The sequence below is a fragment of the Mastigoproctus giganteus genome, chromosome 3 (genome assembly GCF_048544385.1).
Source record: "Mastigoproctus giganteus isolate SK-2022 chromosome 3, ASM4854438v1, whole genome shotgun sequence".
NCBI classification, from domain to species: domain Eukaryota; kingdom Metazoa; phylum Arthropoda; class Arachnida; order Uropygi; family Thelyphonidae; genus Mastigoproctus; species Mastigoproctus giganteus.
Genome location: NC_143577.1, coordinates 108973291 through 108995023, shown reverse-complemented (window position 1 = coordinate 108995023; position 21733 = coordinate 108973291). Strand labels below are relative to the sequence as shown.

Here is a 21733-nt window from a genome sequence, read left to right as displayed (position 1 = left end):
GCAACAGTGTCAAAAGCTTTCCTGAAATCTAAGTATATGATATCAAAATTATTTTTTGCATCCAGTTCCTTTGTGACCACATCATAGTACCCAATCAAATTTGTCAGACAAGATTTACCCTTAACATTTGTCTGAATTATTGCTGCAGTCTTGTCTAGATGATCCTGCAGTGCATCTTTAACCAGTGACTCCATTATTTTACCCTGAACAGAAGTTAAACTAACTGGTCTGTAATTACTCGTGTCACCCTTCGATTCCCAACCAGAGGCACAGGAAACTTGTTTCCTGTGTTGAAGGGCTAAATGCATGTCAAAAGTTTTAAAATTTTATATTTTATGATTATTGATTTTATAAGGTTTTATGAAGTTATGTTCAAGATAAGATGACAATTTTTTTTTTTTTTTTTTTTAATGAGGTCTATATATTGATATATTATTGTGTTGAATATATATATATATATATATATATATATATCAATACAAAATTCCAATTTAATTGTTAGAGATACTTTTAATGCATATGGGCTTATTGCCCTGGCGGCACGTTGAAGTCTGCATGTTCAATATGATGATGATGTTAATCATGGTTTAACCATTTACAAAATAAAATAAAAAACAATGTCTTGACCCATAAACGTTTTGTAACCTGAAAAATTCGGCCAGAAAAATGTCAATTTTCAGTTCCACCTATAAGTGTGAACAAACATTCTCTGTAATGAACATTAATAAAAACAAACACTGAGCATCCCCGATGGACACAATCTTTGTTGTGTTTTGAGAGTTGCCACTTCAAAATTAATACCCAACTAGAATAAGATGATTAATGATTGTAAAAAGCTTCATAAATCCCATTAAAATAAAGTTGTTAATTTTTTTATGTTTCTTGTATTTATTGATTGTGTACCGATTGATTGTATTGCTTATAAAAATCTTGATAAATCTTGTTGAGGCCAACTACAAGGTGATTTTTCTCATCACTGTCAGATAGATCCGACATCCACAACAATTGCGGCCTGCAAGCTCTATGTCTCAATGCGGCCCACTTAAAAAAATTTGCCCAGCCCTGCTCTAGACCTATATGCAGTACTCAAGATGTAGCCTAATCATTTCCTTATCCCCTCCTGGAAAAATTCCTGTATATATCATTAACAACACCCCATAAAGTGGCAGTGTCTGTGCTGCTCAGAGAGCTTCATATCTGACTGCACAATTACCCCATGTCTTTTTCATTCTCCACTATCCTGAGTGTGGTACTGCACAGTTGGTATGTTAATCTGGGATTACTACTCCCCATATGAGAAACACCTTGCATTTTTTGATATTAAGGTACAATTGGCATTATTATACATTCAAATTTCAACCTATGTCTAGCAACTTGTGTATGCAGTAGTAACCAATGTTTGTCCTGATTACTCTGATTAAACACTCTGCCAACCTTTGTAAAAAAAAAAAAAAAAAATTGTATCAACTGCAAACTTAGTATTAAGCGTGATATCGCTCATTCAGTATCACTAATAAATATAGAAAACAACAATAATGGGTATCACAATAATAAACTCGTACACCAACCGTTTAAATTGAATTAAGAAAATTAATTTTAATACTGTAAAATAAAATATAGTACGAACAATCTATTTACAATAAATATAAAACTTAAAATGGATTAAAATAAATATAAAACATTTAAAATATGACAGAATAAAAGCGCTAAAACTAGACTGTAGCTTTCGGAAGCATCCGCTTCCTTTCTCAACAGTTGAAAGGAAGGTGTAAAAGTTTATTATTGTGATATGAGTTTTGCCAACCTCAGAGGCCTATTTCAGGAAGCAATAATAGGCCCAGCACTGAACCCTGGGAGACTCCACTAGTAACATTAATCCAAGAAAGTTTACTATGACATGCCATAATCCATAAATAATATTATATGTTATATATTAGTCATAAGTAATCTTATTTTAATTTAGCTACTTTTAATTTTGAACTATTTATTTATGAAAATTCAACTTTTTTGAATTTTCTTTGTTTCTGTAGGCTACTGATGAAGATGGATTAACTCAAGGAGGTGGAAAAGTGCAGTATAAGATAAAGTCTAGTGACTTGCCTGAACCCAACAGTGTTACAATCAACTCTGATACCGGAGAAGTATCTCTTCAACAACCTCTGAAGTTTGTTGAAACGCCAAATCAGTTGGGCACATTCACTCTTGTCATAGAAGCTACAGATGCAGGAGAGCCTCCATTATCATCAGAAAAAAAGTTAATAATCCGAGTTAAGGTAAGTGAGAATAATTTAGTCTGCTGAAAATATGAGCTTTATTTCTTTTTTTTTATATTCTTCAGTAGTCCCAGGCCAGAAAAGTTATGATTTCATGTTGTGGCTGCTAAATTGAACAACTCTTAGTTAGCTAATGGCCGGTACTTGTGCCAGTGTATGGAAATGATCAGTGGATATGTTTAACAGTTGCCATATGCATCACTCCAGAACTGCAGACAACATGATCATAGGCGCCTCCGCAGCCAGGTGGGAAGGAGCAGCAGTGTGTAGCACATGCTTCTTGATTAGACTGGGGTTCGAGCCCGTCACCACCAAATACGGAGGATGCGGAAAGGTCAGGGAATGACCACCGCATATTCCCGGAGCAATATGGCCTTAGTTGCTAATGCTCCTAAAAACCAAATAATAATAATAATAATAATAATAACAACATGATCATAGTTTTCCAAACTTTTTCCACATGTATGCCATTAGACATGAATGGTTATGCTAATGGTTCAACCCTGAAAGAGGTAGTTAGATCCTCAGTTTATCTAATTTTTTTTTTTCAATAATGATATAACAGTCCCTTTGATACATCAGAGCAACTACAGTACATTTGATGTAGATTTTTAGTGTATAAATCTTATACATCAAATACTTGCTGCTTATAAAGATGAGAATGCTGGACAATGGCATCGTGTACTCTTACAGTTGCTAAAGCTGTCAGAAGCATTCTGTCATGACATGTACTTAATTAGTTGAATGAGCTGCCATATGTGAAGAAAAATTATGGGTCTTTAGCAAATCAAATCCCATTTTTTTGCTATTTTTTCTGAAAATAATAAAATGATAGATTATAATCATAATAATATTATATTAGTATTAGTCATATGGTGCAAGGAAAAGCAGATGTTTTTGCTGCCTGTGCCATCCAAAAAAAACAATAATAAATAAATAAAAAAGATACTACCTATGTGGTTCCCTTTTTTTTCCCCTGTAGTAAGCACCAATTCCGGTAGTCATTTAAATGTCTCAAAGTCATTGTCTTCAGCCACCCATGGAGACAATTTATTTCAGTGATTAAAAGCTCGCTTATTAAAGGAGAACTTGTCATACTCCAATCTGTAACTCCCTTAGTTTGAATCCTTGTTCTAGCATTATTTAACCCTGTCACTATTTCATCTCCTCATGGCAGCTTAGTTTGAATGATACAGCGCTGTCTTTGACTTCATTTTTCGAAGTCTGAATTCGATTCCCATCGATGCCTGGAGTAATTTCTACAGTCCTCTTCATTCAGCCCCGGAGGCGACGCTGGGGCAATTGATATATTTTCTTGCTGATTGTAAGAAGTGCCAGCACTAGTGCGAGACACAGTGTTTGTTTTTGGTTCAGAGCTGAAAAACTAGCGTCCAGGCTCACACCTCCTCGTGGTCCGGGGTGGGCAGGCAGGGTTGAATCCCCTGCTTGGCTAAGTGAGCCAGACAAAGGGGACACGGTTCTCGTTATATTTTACTCAAAAGGGGAGTTTTTAATTTTTCTCCTCTTGAGGTGTTTTAGGGCATTTCCGTGCCCTTTTAATGTTGGATTGTTTTGTGGTAAGAAATTTTGCTCACTTGTAATAGTGGAGCATTTCTGTGCCCTTAATTGAGTATTCCATGTCCTAGAACATTAAAATAGCCTTGAATCTGAAAATCCAGGTTTACAATATAGGCCTCTGGGATCTCCGCCTGTTAAACTTGGGTGGAGTTGGTTTTAGATACTCATTGAATAGTTTTCTGAGTAGTTTTAAAATTTCATTTTGGCTTTGGATCAACGGGGCCTTGCTTGCTAACAGTGTTTCGTTGTAAATATTGTAAAAAGTTTACTGATTGTCAATTTTGACTATCAGTTTTTAGTTGTAAATAAAATTGTTTTATATTATACAAGATGTCTTCCTCAAGTGAAGAAAATTTGATTTCTATGGAAGATAAGGATCTGCTGGCGGCTTCATGTGAGTTAACGGAAGATGAAGTGGAAGAGATAGCAGTTAATGTGTTGACAGAAGCAAAACAATTAACTGAGATAAGTGTGTTGACAGATGCTAAGGAATTAACTCAAGTTGAATTGTTCACTGGAAAAACTTTGGCAAGAAAAGGTCATCATCCTAAGAAAAGGTCATCATCGTTGCCGGATCCTCAACTTGATACTCAAAAAGGGACAAAAAAGAAAGTGAAGAAGATGAGTGGAGGAACTGATGTTAGTGATGGCGAGAAAAGGAAAAAGAAAAGACGACGAGATGATAGTGTAGGTGATAAAATAGATATTGATGGATTTGCTTATATTAGAGAGATAAGAACTGAATTGCATGCGTTCCTTTGGAATAGACAGACAAGGGTTCCCACTTCTGCTGTTGGAATGATAATGGAGAAGTGGGATAAACTAGAGAAAAAGGCTCAAGAAGTTCAATTAGAAAATATTGTATTGAAAGATCGGCTTAAAAGAAAAGAAGAGAAACAAGTGAAGCAAACATATTCTACAGTTGTTAAGAGCAAGATCCCAGATACTGTTCCTAAGGTTATGATAATCAAGGCTGTGACGGACAAGTATAAAACTAGTGATGATGTGAAAATGGAGATTTTGGAGCAGGTGAGACCAATGTTATCAAATCTAAAGGTACGAAATGTCAAGTCCATAAGAGATAGAGGAGTGTTGGTTGAGGCGGAAACGAGTGATGACCTTGCAAGATTAAAAGCGTGCTCTAAAATACAAGATTTAGGGTTGAAGTATGTTATACCAAGACCAGTGTTTCCAAAGATTGTTGTGTTTGATGTTCAAAAGGATTTAGGAAAAGATTAATTTTTGCAGCAACTTTGGATTAAAAATTTTCAAGATTATAATATAAGTGATAAAAACTTTAAAGAAGGAGTGGAAGTCTTGACTGTTAATGAAAACAAGAGAACTAAGTTAAACAATTGGATAATTCAGTTGGCACCAGATGTATGGCAGGTTGTGAAAGAAAAAGCAGGCTGTTTGTTGGATTAATGGCCTATAAATTTAAAGAGATCTTTTCTGTAACCCAGTGTTATAGGTGTCTGGCCTTTGGCCACGTCGCGAAATATTGCAAGAGGGATGCAAGGTGTGGTCATTGTGCAGGAGGACATTTATATAAAGATTGTTCTGAGCGAGGGAAAAGTCTGCAATGTTGTAATTGTAAGGGAACAAAAAGTGAGGCTGCTCATAGTGCTGTGGATAAGAGATGCCCAGAGTATGTTAAAGCGATGGAGATTTTTAAAAGGAAAATAGTTTATGGATAGTAAACTTAAGATTTTACAGTTGAATGCTCAAAGGGCAAGAGCAATATCCTTGCAAGTGAATAAAATTATGGAGGAAGAGAATATTTCTGTGGCACTTCTACAGGAACTATACGTGTCAAATGGTTGTGTAACTGGATATCCCCAGAGTTATAGAGTTGTTTCATGTGGGAATAGTCCTAAGACGGCTATAATAATTAAAGATACTGATATTATTGTTACAAAGGTTTTATTGTTGAGTAGTGAAAATTATTTGTGTTGTGAAATTCAAGGTAAATTTGGAAGATTGTATGTGGTAACAGTATATTGTCAGCCTTCTAGTAGTATAATACATTATGTTGATTATTTAGAGAAAATGTATAACATGGTTGGTTCCTGTGGGGTGGTGATAGCTATGGATTCGAATGCCACCTCTCCTCTTTGGGGTGGCGAGGTAACCGATGATAGAGATTTGCTTGAGGAATGCCTTGCTGCCTCTGGGTGGGAGGTGATGAATACAGCTGGGCATCCTCCAACGTATTCTACTGTGCATGGGCAGTCTCATATAGATCTCACACTAGCAACAAATACTATTGTTGCAAAAATAAAGAATTGGAGAGTTCAAGAACATATTACAACTAGTGACCACAATGGTATCACTTTTGTATATGAAATAGTTGATTGTATTAGAGAACGTTATGATGTTGATAGATATTTAGATAAAAGTGCGAGGTGGCCAAGGTTTGACGAAGTATTTTTAAATAGGGTTCGAGAGATAGATTGGGAAGGCCTACCATCCAATGATTATGTAAGACAGCTTACTTTGATCTTGAATGAAGCTTGTTGGAAAAGTATGAAAAATAGTCTTTGTGTAAATAGACCTGTCTCTTGGTGGACTGATGAATTGACTATTAAAAGGAAACAAACATTGTTGTGTAGAAAGAAATTTCAACAGTCAAGAAGGAATGGAAATAGAGAATTAAGTGAGATTTATAAAGAAAGATATCAAGTTATGAGAAAAGACTATGTGAGAACCTTCAGCAGAACTAAGCAAGAAATGTGGAAGAAATACGTGAGCGAGCAAGGCACCAGAGATCCCTGGAAATCGATTTTTAGAATTGTAACTAATAAGAAAAATATGTCGGATATAACGTGCACTATTGGGAGTAATCAGGAACAAACCTTAACCTGGGAAGACTCAGTTGGAAAGGTCTTAGAGGATCTCTTTCCAGATGATGGTGAAGAAGTTATAGGGCGATATCAGGACCAAAGAAGTTTGGTTAAAGAAGAGAATATTGAAAAATGGGAAGTTGATCAAGCCATGAACCAGGCAAGAGATGGCCGATCACCGGGCCTTGATAAAGTTGAGGTGTCTGTGATGAAAAGGACATATGGAATGGTACCTGAGCTGTATCTTAATTTGTATAATAGGTGTTTGGAAGAGGGTGTTTTCCCAGCTGAGTGGAAGAAGGCGCGGTTAGTTTTATTAATAAAAGGGGTCAATCGGATGCTGAATGAATCAGGGTCATATCGGCCGATAGCACTTCTTTCAGTGATTGGAAAAACTTATGAAAGAATATGTATGAATCGTCTAATGATGAAGCCAAAATATAATGAATTATTGTCTGGTTGCCAATATGGGTATAAGAAAGGCTTATCTACTGAAGACGCGATATGTCATATGATGCGGATGGTTGAAAGAAGTGAAGAAAGATATGTTTTAGCAGTATTTATAGATTTTAAAGGCGCTTTTGACTATCTTCGCTGGGATAGCGTCCTCTCTAGAATTGGTGAAATAAATAATACTAGCTTAAATGTTGTGTTTAAAGATTACTTCTCCAATAGGGAAGTGATTGTAAAGAATAGATATGGTCAGGTTGTTAAAACGATTACAAGAGGATGTCCTCAAGGCTCGGTTATTGGTCCCTATGCTTGGAACATGGTGTTTGATGAATATTTGAATATGGATTCTGATATCGGGAAAATAGCGTATGCCGATGATTTGGTAATTGTTGTGGAGGGAAATGCCCGTTCTGTGATCGAAGGTAAAGCCAATGAGGCATTAAAGCAATTAGAAGATTGGACGATAAAACATAGTCTACAGATATCTAAAGACAAGACAGTTCAGATGTTAATGAAAGGAAAGTTAAGTATGAATAGAGTGCCAAGTGTGAGGTTGATGGGGAGACCTGTAAGATATGCCTGAGTGGTAAAATATCTGGGATTAAAATTAGAAGAGCGATTACTTTTCACTGAACATGTGAAATATCTTAAAGAAAAAATTAGTGTGTTGTATGCCAAGCTCTGAAGAGTGATTAGAAAAGACTGGGGAATCAAGGGTAGAGCCTTGAATTTGATGTACGATTGTTTATTCGTACCTATTATAAATTACGGTGCCGGAGCTTGGGTACACAAAATTAGTAATGTGATAATCCAGAAGTATTTAATACAAGCTCAGAGATTTGCTCTGTTAGGAATCACGAGGGCATGTCGGACGGTCTCCTCTGACGCTTTGCAAGTAATTGCTGGCAAAATGCCTGCATACTATGAAGTTTTGTTAGCAGGACTTTCATACTTAACAAAACGAAATATAAGAAAAACTATATGTGGCGTGAGCACTTGTCCAGATGTTAACAAAGTATATTCCAGTGGAGACCTAAAGACAGAAAAGAAAAGGTTCATGGATGAAATAAAAATTAGATGGCAAGAACATTGGGATAACTCAGATAAAGGTCGGCAGACTTATATGTTCTTGCCAAAGGTTGATATTGTTGATTTTAAGAAGAAGAGCTGGATGCAATTTGGTCTGCAAGCCACGTTTGTAATTACTGGACATGGACTGGCTTTGCGACTTCATCAATTAGGATTGCATAATACTGGCTTGTGCTCATGTGGTGAAAGTGAAACGTCTGAACATGTTATGTTGAACTGTGGACAATATGTTGATTTGAGAAATACTTTGGAACTATCAGTTGAAATTCTGGAGAAAGAGATCCTCTATGTTTTGTTCAATGATAGACGCTTATTTTGTTATTTTAATGTTTATATTAATAGCGTATTTAAAAGAAGAAGATTGCTGCTAGATAGCGGTGGCACACCTCCTAGCGGCGGGGATGGAAACTCGGGCCATTAAGACAATTGAGAAATAAATAAAAAATTCTAAAGATTGTTTTTCTGGCATGAGGCTAAGTTGCCAAATGTTTTGTGTTTGAAATTGTTAATTCGTTCGTCGTTTAAATTAATTTGATTAATATTGTGATTCCAGTTTAGATAAAATTCCCATTGATGAGCTAGCTACAGATGGGCTGAGGCCCAGGTGGTGGATTTCATAATGGAGGTCAAAATGAAGTCCTCTTCATTCATCCATTGCAACAAAACATCAGGATGTGAGGCATGCAACAAAGGAAACTCTTTTAGCATTCCAGTCCTTTACTTTTAAGGTTTTTTGAACAAGATGTGTACTCCTGCAGTTGGAGCAGACCCAAGATGATTAGGCTAGAGAAAAATGACTGACATTGGTCAGTCATTTTTCTGCAACTACATTGGAGGCCAATGTCACAATATGTGTAAGTTTGCCTTTAGCTATTGGAATAGAAGTCTTAATTGATTAGGGTAGGCATAGGACGTGCGGTACTGTTCCAATTAATGGTGGGTTGCTTACTCTTAAATAACATTGTTCCTGATAATGATGTTATATTAACTAATATTCTGTAAGCATCTCCTTGTGGTGCTGGGTTGTTATCATCTGAACTGGGCAGTTCCTTCTGCTGCTTGTCTCAGCATCTCCTTGCAGTGATGGGTACAGTTCTTGCCAGTACTGGGCAGTTCTTCACTGCCTAAATGTGCAAGTGGACTGCAGTTCTTATCTTTGTGAGAGTGAGTCGGATGGATTTCAGACATTGTTCCATACTTTTGAATGGCTGTAGCACATTTTTTGTATAATAGTGTAAATTGTAATAAATATTGTATGTACGATATTGTAATTTATGGTGGGATGCCAGAATTTGGCAGGGAACACCTGGTATAATAAATAGAAAAAAATAAATAAATAAAAATAAAAGTCCTCTTCATTCAAAGCTTAGTTAGTCAATCTCAGGTAGAAGGATTAGTGCCCCACTATGTTCCAATTTTTTCAGTCTGCGCAACAAGCAAATCGGCTTGCAAACACATGTTCTACTTACACACCTGTAAACGTGTATATATATATATATATATATATATATATATATGGTTACGAGTGTATATGCTTGGGAGCCATTAATACCTATATATATATACAGTGAAACCTCCCTTAACAGACAGCTCTCTAAAAGGGATACTTTTTGTTGTGGCACTCAGGCTTGAGTCCTGGCCAGAAGTATTAGAAATTACATTGTAAACCACCTCTCCAAAACAATTTTTAATGCAGACATGGGCACTTTAATAGGTATTGTTTTTATATTTTCACCCTTTCTGGATTGGACACTTTCAAGGGTAATTGACATGTATTTTTTGTAGGTTAATGGGATTTGCAATGAAGGAAAGTGGAGGTCAAGGTCATTACAGTAATAATGACACTTATTAGACTTGCTGTGGCTGTGAATTATGTTGCTGATATGCTCACCATTCCATTGGCGTACATCACTGAATGCAGTAAAATTGCCAAACTGAGAATTTTTTTTGCCAGAATTAAAATTAAAAAAATACAGTACTGTAGTAAATCTGTGCACAGGATTCACTTTGTGTACTGCACATAAAAATAGTGCTAGAATGCAGCTTTGATATATTTATTTCAGAAAAAAAAAATTAACACTCTATCAATGGACAGTATAGATAATTTTGACCATTGGTCCATGGGGATTTTCTGTGTCCACAAATATACTTTGAGAAAAACAATATGCAGTGCTTGACATATTACTTTCACAACTGCTTTAGAGACAGAAGAAGTGTCCTGCTTTTTTGATTGAGGTGCAGTGACAATTTTCCCATGCCAACATTTTCAATTGAATTAAATAGCTAATACTAAGGTTTTATTGAAGTTTATTTATGTATGTAGGTTTGACACTGGAATATTGGTAGAAATTTTCCAATGCATTACATTGATTGTGTATCAGTTTTTTTAAAAAAGAATTTCTTGCTGTTTGTGACAGAGCCTTATGCAAAAATTTAAAAAGGGAGGGGTCTTGACTTGGGGGAGCTGCTACTTTGTTAATAAAGTCCTTGCTCCAGAAGAATATCAGCTAAGGGTCATCCCGAGTTAAAATAGTCTTTTAATTTTATCAAATTATTTTTTTTTAACAAGGGGCTCAGATAATCCCTGTGACATCCTTGAAGATTTCGTCCTTGAGGGTGTTACAGACATGATATATCTCTCTGATATGCCAGGCTGTGCTTGCAATCTGAGAGTCTAAAACACCGATGGAACTGATATTCTGGTGACACTCAAGGCAAGTCTTATTTCGACAAAGTCCGGTCTGTCCGTCTGTGACAACTAAGTCCTCTTCTTGCACATTTGTGCTGTTAGAACCCCATCCTTGCATCTTTATACTGTTAGTAACCCCAGGCTTGCATCTTTATATTGTTAGTAACTCCATGTGCAAGTCCTGAAATGTGGCACCTAGCACACTATGGGTGACCATCCAGGTGCAAACCAACGTAAGCAGGGGGGTTTGAGGTATGGTGTCCACATCACATGGAGGAATGCCCCCCTCTGTGTTACCAGGTAATACTAGGTGATAGATGCTCTCATCAACCAGTACAATACCACCACTTTGCTTATTGGAAGCTAGAAGTGGTTGAAACGATGTTTAGTCTCCAGAGCAAAGACAGTAAGATTGATGTCTTTTGAGGTTATGGTGATCATGGACATCATGGTGAGATCCAGTCTTCCTTACATTTTGAGAGTACAGCTCTAAAACAGTGTTCACAGGTCAGCCACTAGTTAATACACTGGACATAATGTATTAACTCTCTAGGAGGCGTTCGGACCAGCTAGTGTATAATCTCCTGCCAGTATTCTGCCCGATAGTGACTGGAGGGAGTACAAGTATTGTGTATGTGAGGGGACATTGTCAAGGCCACATTATGTCAAGAAGCTGGATATATTCTTACCATGTGTATGTCATACCCAAAAATTTCATTACTTCATACATGTCCCCGCCCCCACACATCTTTTCTTACTACTGAATACATCCGTGAATTGTCAAACTAATGGGGCAAACTTATCTGTGAAAAGATCTAAACCTTCCAAACATTTTCTCATTCATTTCACAAATATATGTGGTCTCAATCTCTGTCAATGTCCATTTCCACTTAGTCTGTCAAACACATGTACTTTTTCTGAAAGAATCTTAGTTATTGGTTGATTCAACCACTGCTCATCTCAATTGACCGAATTATTCACTATGATTTTTTTCCTTTGCTTCAAATGTGATACTTGTGCTTATATCTGTTCTGATATTCACTGTCAAAGACTTAGTAATATGAAATCTCCTCTTTTTGATCTTCTCTGGCTTAAAATCTCTCTCTCTACCACATTCTGTTAAATTTATCTGTTGCCTCTATCGTTCTCCCAACTCCACTAATCACTTGAAACTCTTTGACTTCCTCTCTTCGAAACTTGACTTTCTCCAGTCCAACTTTCCTAACAGTGAAGTAATTTTCCTTGATGATTTTAACATTCACAAATCCAGCTGGCTTCCGTTTTCTAGTTACATGAACACAGCTGGTCGAGATGTTGAGACTTCTGCAATTACTAATGACCTCACACAGATTATTCATTTACTTACCAGAAAACTAGGCAATCCTAACCACACAGCCAACATGCTTGATCTGTTTTTCACAAACAACCCTTCTAAGTACACTGTAGAGGTGAGTGGTCCTCTTGGCACCTCAGATCACAAATCGGTGATGGTCTCTTCTCCAATGGAGCCTTTCTCTCATGGCCATTCCCAACCTCGTGTTGTTTGGCATTACAAGAATGCAAAATGTGATGATCTGCAAGACTTCTTTTCTTATTTTGCTTGGTCAGATTACTGTTTCAAAACTTCTGATGCCAATGTTTACTCAGATTGTGTCAGTTAAAATCTCATCCATTATCTAAACCTTGGTTTTCCAATAAATGTGCTAAGGCTGTTAAAGGGAAGAATGTTGCATATCATAATTGGCTTGTTTCCAAATAGTCAGCTTCATTTTCTGCCTACATGAAAGCTTGCAACAGTGTCCGGCCCTGGGTGCCAAGTGTTTCCATGGCCAAACGATTCTTGTATGTTTAAAGAGCATTTTTCTCTATTGCGACTGAGTTTTTCATTGTTTTCTCTTTTACTTAATCAACTTTTCTGTTAAGTAGCTCTACTTTCTTAAAAGGACTAAGAAGTGAGCCCAGAAAGTACCTTTTTTCTTTAATTTAATACTTTTATTAACTGACTAACCTTTACGCTTAGCCACCAAGTGGCGCTGCTCCTGCATGGCGGGGTTGCTAATCTGGGTGGTAAAGATAAACCCCCAGGGCCAAAAGGAGCTGACATGGATACAAGCTGTCATCCATCTTTAGAGCCTTCGAGCTCCAGATCGGAACATCTTGACATAGACCATGACTCTAACCAACCAAAAAGGTTTCGAAGGGAAGCTCAGTGAAGATATATCAAATTTCTTGGTCATACATTCACTATCCACTCAACCTGTCGGCAAGTTATCATTCTTAATTAAAAAAATCTGGAGACTATTGCTGGATCACCAAAAATGGTGAAAAGACTGCAATCTGGAAACCACCTGATTGAAACAGCTACTGAAAAACACTCTGAGCAGCTGTTAAAGACCAAAACATTTGCTGGGTTGACAGTAACAATTACTCCCCACAAAATCTTAAATTCATCAAAAGGTGTCACAGCGTGCGGGACCTAATTACAGTGTCCGAAGAAGAACTATTACAGGAACTCAGCAGTCAAAAGGTAATAGATGTGAAAAGGATTATGACAAAAAAAGATGGAAATCTCAACCCAACTAGATCCATCATACTGACATTCAGCACTCCAGATTTACCATCCTCAATTAAAGCCAGCTATCTAAACTGTTGGATTTGACCTTACATTCCTAATCCTGTTTGCTGCTTTAAATGTCAGAAATATGGTCATTCGCAGCAGGCATGTAGATTATTATTATTATTATTTTGGTTTTTAGGAGCATTAACAACTAAGGCCATATTTCTCCGGGATATGCGGTGGTCATTTCCTGACCTTTCCGCATCCTCCGTATTTGGTGGTGATGGGCTCGAACCCCGGTCTAATCAAGAAGCGTGTGCTGCGCACTGCTTCTCCTTCCCACCTGGCTACGGATGCGCCACAGGCATGTAGAGGTGAAGCCATATATCCCATCTGCGGCTCTAAAGATCACACACAAGCGGATTGCTCAGTCAAAACCCCTGTTTGTCTAAACTGCATCCAGCCTTTTCAAAAACTTGTGAGCTATGGATAACAGGAAAGAAAATACAAAAGTACAAAATAGAAAATAAAGTGACATTTCCTGAGGCATGTAGACAAGTTATGTCGACCATGCCTAGTAGTTGTTCTTATGCAGCTTGCACTCGAAACTTTGTTTCCTACTGCAGCTCAAACAGATGTATTGGTTCCTCCTAACATCTCTTTAGCGAATTGGCTTAAATTTACACTTTCAACCTCTAAAAAAGATAATCCTCCAAAAAAAAAAAAAACTAGCGAAGCCACTAATACTCCAATCAGCATCCTACTCATACCTCATCGGTCCCAGTTGAAAAAGAACAATTAAAATCTCATTCAGTCTCTAAAAAAATGGAATCACCCACCAATAGTGTGGACATAGATGAGTGGCTAGGTAACAAGGAGCCCATTCTAGAATTCCATTCAGATGACATGAATATTGGATGCCCCACATTCCCAAAGAAAGACTGGAAAAAATGTCCCACGAACAAAAAACAGTCAGAAAAATCATCCTCAGCTAAATCTAAATAATGTATAACATCATACAATGGAACTGCAGACTAAGCAGTCATTCTGATGACTTAAGGGATTTACTAGCTCAATTCAATCCCATAGGTATATGCCTACAGGAAACATTCTTGTCACCCCAAGTTTCACCAAAATTCTCAAATTATGTGATATACAGACAAGATGACTTATGAAAGTGAAACTTGGACACTCACCAAAGGAATGGAAGAGAAGCTGAGAACTACACAGCGAAGAATGGAATGGAATAATTGGGAATCAGACTGTTAGATAAGAAGAGAAACACATGGATTAGGCAGCAAACTCAAGTAAAGGACATTCTTATCAAAACTAAAGAAATAAAATGGTCTTGGGCAGGACACATAGCTCGAAGACATGATGACAGATGGACTAAGAAAATAACAGAATGGTACCCAAGAGAAAACCTGGAAGACAACAATGGAGATGGACAGATAAAATTCGTGAGTTTGTGGGTAGTAAATGGATGGCCATTGCACAAAACAGAAGGAACTGGAAAGTTGCTGGAGAGGCCTTCATCCTGCAGTGGGTTGAAAATGGCTGATGATGACAGACGAGATAGGGCTTCAAACACTCCTGCTCATGGCAGAGTAGCAATTTTTGTTAACTGTGACATTCCATCCAGGCTGATCTGATTGAGAACCACTCTAGAAGCTGTGGCAGCTCGTATTGCAGTTGGTATTTCAGTAACCATTGTTTCCATCTATATTTCACCATCTCTACTTGACAACCTGATTTCACAACTCCCAACTCCAATTTGTCTCTTAAGTGACTTTAATGGACACCATCCGTTGTGGGGGTCTTCTACAATGGATAGAAGAGGCAAATTGATGGAGGAATTCATGAACAATAATGATCTTAATTTATTAAATTCTGAATCTCCTATCTACATACACCTACCAACAGGATTTCCTTCTGCAATAGACTTTTCAATTTGTTTGCCCTCCATCTTTCCAATCATGACATGGTCGGTATTAACCGATCCCTTTATCAGTGATCATTTTCCAATTATTTGCTCACTACAAACAGGGGTAACTCCAAATCCTGTACAACGATCCGATTGGCAGTTTAAAAAGGCAAACTGGGGTGGCTATTCTGCCCAAATACTCTTAGACAGATTTTTTATGTTCAAAGACAATATATTGATGAAGTAAATACTTACATAACCAATCAGATTCTGACTGCAGTTAATGCTTCCATTCCAAAATCCATGCCTTTTCACAAACACAGAAATCACTGGTGGAATACAGATTGTTTAATTGCCAAACAGGGGAAAAACCATGCTTGGAATAATTTCCGCAATTATCCCACCAGTAGTAACCTAATTGCTTATAAAAGACTCAAAGCAAAAGCTAGACAAGTTAGGCGGAAAGCGAAACAGGATTCATGAATTGCTTTTGCCTCAACCATCATGAAAGGCACGGATACATGGGTCATATGGAAAAGAATACAGGTACTAAACGGAAAATTTGTTTGACTACCCTCTCCTTCATGGGAAAGGGAAAGAAAAAATTTGACTTCCTTCATTGGAAAAGGAAAGAGCTATCTACAGATGAAGAAGTTGCCAATGCACTAGCAGAATCATTTGCTGAAATCTCTGCTTCTGTCTCCTATGCGTCCACCTTCGAGAACATCAAAGCAAGTGCAGAACGGTAGTAGTAGTAGTAGTGGCATGTGATGCAAGAAAGCAAATTTTTGAGCTTATGCAGCATCAGCCAAAAAAAAAAAAAAAATCACACCATTCCCTCCAAATGCCTATCTAGTTCCTCCTTAAATTTATTCAACCTATCAACTTCCACAACGACAAATGGAAGTTTGTTCCAGCAATTAACCACCCGCTGGCTAAATGCAAATTTCCGCACAGCTATTCTACATCTGTCTTTTCTTAATTTGATTTTATGCCCCCTTAGGTTCGTAATCAGAAAATGGAAGGATCCCATCAGAATTCAGCATGTTCAACCCATTCAAGGCCTTATACACCTCAATCAGATTGCCGTGCAGGTGCCTAGTCTCCAGCCACTGCAATTTGCAGAACTTAAGCCTCTCTTGGTAAGAGGATCCCTTCATTCCCCTCACCAATCTTGTTGCCCTTCTCTGTACACGCTCAAGTAAATCTACATCCTTCCTAAAATGAGGCCTCCAGACCTGTACGCAGTACTCAAGGCGTGACCTGACCATTGCCTTATACAGAGGGACAATCACCTCCTTCTCCCTGCTAGCAAAATTCCTATATATCATTGACAAAACCCCATGACCTGCCCTGGAAGCCTGTCTGCATTGCTCAGAAAACTTCATATCTGACTGCATAATTACTCCCAGGTCTTTTTCATTCTCTACCACCTTAAGTGTGTGTGGGCAGGCGCCTCCGTAGCCAGGTGGGAAGGAGCAACAGTGCGTAGCACACGCTTCTTGATTAGACCGGGGTTCGAGCCCATCACCACCAAATATGGAGGATGCAGAAAGGTCAGGGAATGACCACCGCGTATTCCCGGAGCAATACGGCCTTAGTTGCTAATGCTCCTAAAAAGCAAAACAACAACAACAACAACCTTAAGTGTAGTACCACACAGTTGGTACGTTTCTCTGGGGTTACTTCTACCCATATGCAGTACTTTGCATTTGTCAAGGTTAAACTTCAGTTGCCACTTCTTAGCCCATCTGCCCAAATTATCTACATCCTGTTGCAGTAGCACACTGCCATTACTGTCATTAACAAGCCAACCTTTGTATCATCTGCAAACTTCGATATTAAGCCTGATATACCTTCATCAATATCATTGATAAATAAACAAAACAACAGTGGACCTAACACTGAACTCTGTAGGACTCCACTAATAACATTAGTCCACGAAGAGCAGCACCCATTGATTACCACCCTCTGTCTTCTCCCACTTAACCATCCTTTTATCCATTGTAGCTACTTACCCTTAATACCATTCTGCTACAATTTGTACAATAGTCTTCCATGCGCAACAGTGTCAAAAGCTTTCCTGAAATCCAAGTATATGATATCAAAATTATTTTTTGCATCCAGTTCCTTTGTAACCACATCATAATATCCTATCAAATTTGTCAGACAAGATTTACCCTTAACATTTGTCTGAATTATTGCTGCAGTCTTGTCTAGATGATCCTGCAATGCATCTTTAACCAGTGACTCCATTATTTTAGCCGGAACAGAAGTTAAACTAACTGGTCTGTAATTACTCGTGTCACCCTTCGATCCCCCTTTGTGAATTGGGAATACATTTTCACATCTCCAGTCCATGGAAACCTCCCCTGAATCCAAGGTTGCTCTCATAATTATGGCTAAGGGTTTGCTTAGTTGCTTTGCCGCCTCCTTTAATATAACTGGATAAATCCCATCCACCCCAGGTGCTTTTCTTATGTTTAACTTCAAGAATTTCTCCTCCACTTTGCTTTCAGTTATTACAAAATCATTAAGTATCCTGCTACAATTTGATAACCTTCTGCCATTTTCAAACCTTAATAATTCCTCATGTGTGAATGAAGATGCAAAATACTCATTCAGTTTGTTTGCTATCTGAGCAGGATCATCAACAGTCGAACCATCAATGTCAAATGGACCAATCAGATTCATTCCCTTCCTTTTAGAGTTTATATAAGTAAAGAAATCCTTGCTGTTTTTCTTAGCATCTTTTGCCAAGGATTTCTCATAATATGCCTTCTCCTGCCTAACCTCCTTTGTGACCTGATTACAGACTAGCTTATATTTGCCATAGGCTTCTGAGTCGCTTGATAATTTATATGCATCCCATGCATTTTTCTTCTCTGTTACAAGTCTCATTAGTTCATTAGATAACCATTTAGGCCTAAACCTTGAACAATATTTCTTAATAGATATGAAACTTTTAGTAGCATCCATGATTAATTCCTCGAATGCTTCCCACTTAGAATTTACTGTTGGTAACATCATCAGTTGATCCCACTGTACAGAATTTAAAAACTGTTGGAGACCACTGTACTCACCTTTATGGAAACAAAAACCCTTTCCTTTACCCCTGATGGTAATTAAATCTTTAAGTAAATCCCACATCAGTACACTGTGATTACTGCCACCTAGTGGTTCCTTTATCTGCAAATTCTTAATACACGAATGATCACTGCTGATAACCAGATCAAGAGTATTACTTTCTCTGGTTGCCTCTTGAACATGCTGCTGCAGAAAATAATCATCCAATAAATCCACAAAAGTCTGACTAGTGTGTGAGTGACCAACCCACAAGTTCCAGTCTATAACCGAGAAGTTAAAATCCCCCATTATAAGACATTCCGATTTACTAGCCCATTGTATTTCTCTGTACAATTGTTCACTGTACTCATTCGACTCATTAGGCCTATAACACACTCCTACTCTTATTTTTGCTTTCGCAGTGCTTATGTCACACCAAACTGACTCAACAGTGCACCGTTCATCTATATCAACAGGATGCACTTCTTTTGATTTTATGTTTTTCTTAATTAACAGCATAACACCTCCTCCCTTTCTATCCTGTCTATCCTTTCTGTACATATTGTACTCCCCAAATTCCAGTTCAGCATTTATCAACCATTCATCAACATCCAGTTCAACAATATCTGCCTTTGATGTCTTGACCAACACTTCAAATTCATCAAATTCATTTACTATACTTCTAGCATTGGTATACATGCTAGCATACATGCTCCTACTCCTAGTTACCCTAACACATCCCATATACCCACCTATTTCAGGATGACTGCCATCTGTCCCTGAAACCCCCAACACCCCCATGCTCCAGGTCGCTACTTATTCTAATAGAAGTTGTGCAAGAATCACCTTCACCTCTGCCTATGGCTACTGTTAAACTATTAGTCCTTGTATCCCCCCAAGCTATCAGTTTTCCGACCCACCTAACACTGCCTCGATAGCATCAGCAAATAATCTTGCACACTTTCTATTTAAGTGTATCCCATCCCTATAGAAGCAGTCTCTCCTGTTAACAAGTACAGTCCAGGCTGAAAAAAATTCTACCCTTTGAGCCTTGCACATTCTTTCCAGGGCCGAATTGATTGACAAGGCTCTCATCATATACTCCCTTCTATCGTGTCTGGGCAGAATTGCAGACACTTTCAAATTCAGCCCTAATTCTCGTCTTTTGTTCAACAGTGACCTGTACTTGTTAAGTAATTCTGCCGGTCTCCTACTCCTAATATCATTAGTGCCAATGTGTACAACTATATCAGGAAGAACAGGAAGAACCTTTCTTTGTGGTTGATTTGGCAGATGTTGTTCTAAAGTAACCCCTGGCACCACCATGCCGTGACGGGACTAATTGTATGTCTATCATTGCTGCAATTAAAGATTCTAAAGTTTCTATCACCTTTTGCGCCCTTAAAAGATGATATCCGCTCTACAACGTCATCAACCTTTGCCCCTGGCAGACATACCCTGGTCCTGTTCCACCTATCCTTTTTACAAAGCATGTTTCCTGTTTCCCTGACAATAGAGTCACCAACAACTACTAGTTCCTGTGGGACCAGCGCATTCTGCTTTGGGGGTTGCCGCTGTGATGCGTGATGACCAAGTGCAAGCTCTGGTGTTGATGTGGGCAGCTGAGAGCTTGATGGGCCCCTCAATTTAGATCTTTCGAGGGCATCCACCCTGTCCTTCAAACTCTCATATAGCCCCATAACAACGCTGAGTTGTTGCCTGATTTCCTTACACTCCTTACATCGCGCACACACAAAGACATCCCCCATGGCAATATCATGTTCCGTTCCAGAGAGTTCGGCAAACATTTCGCAAGTCGCACATTTTTTTAGGCTCTGATGCGTTGGAGAATCGCCCCCCTCAATTCTCCCCTCCTAGTCACAGCACTCCTGCCACTTTGTGCCCGTTGCTTTGCTGGTCTAGTTTGGGGCATGATACTTTAAATTAATAAAATCAATAAATTAAATATCAATACTATGCTATCTAATAGAAACAGTGAAGCATATTACTGTATAAATCATACGTTAGAGCTACCTAACTACCTCAATTAAAAATTTGAATTCCCTACCACTATATACAAAAACAATGGCTGCAAGATTCGAACGAAGTAATGGTTTTACGTATATTAAGTATTACGTATATCTACAAAAACTGTTTATCTAAATTAAAATAAAAATAACCACCGTAACTATAACTATAAGACTACGTATTAAGTACAATATAAAATAACAATTATTTAAATAAAAAGGCAAACACTTATCGTTTTTTTGGAGCCTGCAGCTCACAGCTGTAATCTTCTTTAAAGCGAGTCAGCGCCCTCCCAAAATCAACTTCTTCACGCACCGCTCATTCCCATACAACCAACCCTTTACATTAATAGAACTTCAAGAATCATTAAACAGATCTTCCAGTAGTGCAACAGGTCCAGATGGTGTTCATTATGTTATGCTAAAGAATTTACTTGAAGAAGACTTGAGATCCCTATTAATTTTTTAAAATCGGACCTTCTCTGAAAATGCCTTTCCTTCTTTCTGGCGCCATTCATTCGTTATTACCTTACCAAAACCAGGAAAAGATCCTTTCTGTGTTGATAATTACAGGCCAATATCTCTTACGAGCTGCATGGGAAAAATTATCAAAAGGATGGTTCATGCTAGACTCACTTACATCGTAGAGTCAGAGGATCTCCTTCCAGAACAACAGTATGGCTTTCGGAAGAATAGCTCAACACTGGACGTGCTTATCAAAGCCAAATCTCATACCTGCAATGCCTTTGTCATGAAACAACATCTAGACATGATCAATTTAGATCTTGAAAAGGCATTTGATACTACATGGCATCATGGTATTATTAGGGAACTTTACCATATGGGGCTTCGGGGCCATTTGCCGGAAATAATTCAAAATTTCTTGCAATTGCATTCTTTTCAGGTCCGATATAAAAAATGTACTCTCTATATCTCACATTCAGGAAGAGGGAGTCCCGCAGGGATCAATACTTAGTCCAACACTATTTTCAATCCAAGTTAGCAGCATGACACGAGATATCCCAAAAACTGTTCAAACTTATATGTATGCAGACTATCTTACCATTTCATGTCAATCTCAAAGTATGAATACCATTGAACGGCAGCTACAACTTGCCATAACCAAAATAGAATCCTGGACTTCATGGAATGGTTATAGACTCTCAGAAAAGAAATGCACTGTCACTCATATTTGCAAGAAGCAAGCTCTCCATCCCGAACCTGAACTACAAAT

The 21733-nt window shown here is 38.0% G+C and overlaps 1 protein-coding gene across 6 annotated transcripts in view; it reads left to right on the top strand.

The window, feature by feature from the left end:
• The window catches only part of Cad74A (cadherin 74A), a 748720-nt gene that overhangs the window by 361934 nt on the left and 365053 nt on the right, over positions 1–21733 (top strand). For all 6 annotated transcript variants that reach the window (XR_016546733.1, XM_090369392.1, XM_090369388.1 and 3 more), the window contains one exon: positions 2031–2273. Coding sequence is in view for 5 of the 6 variants with exons in the window: in XM_090369392.1 (XP_090225518.1) it covers positions 2031–2273 (243 nt within the window). In the remaining variant the exon portion in view is untranslated. The remainder of the gene's footprint in view (positions 1–2030; positions 2274–21733) is intronic.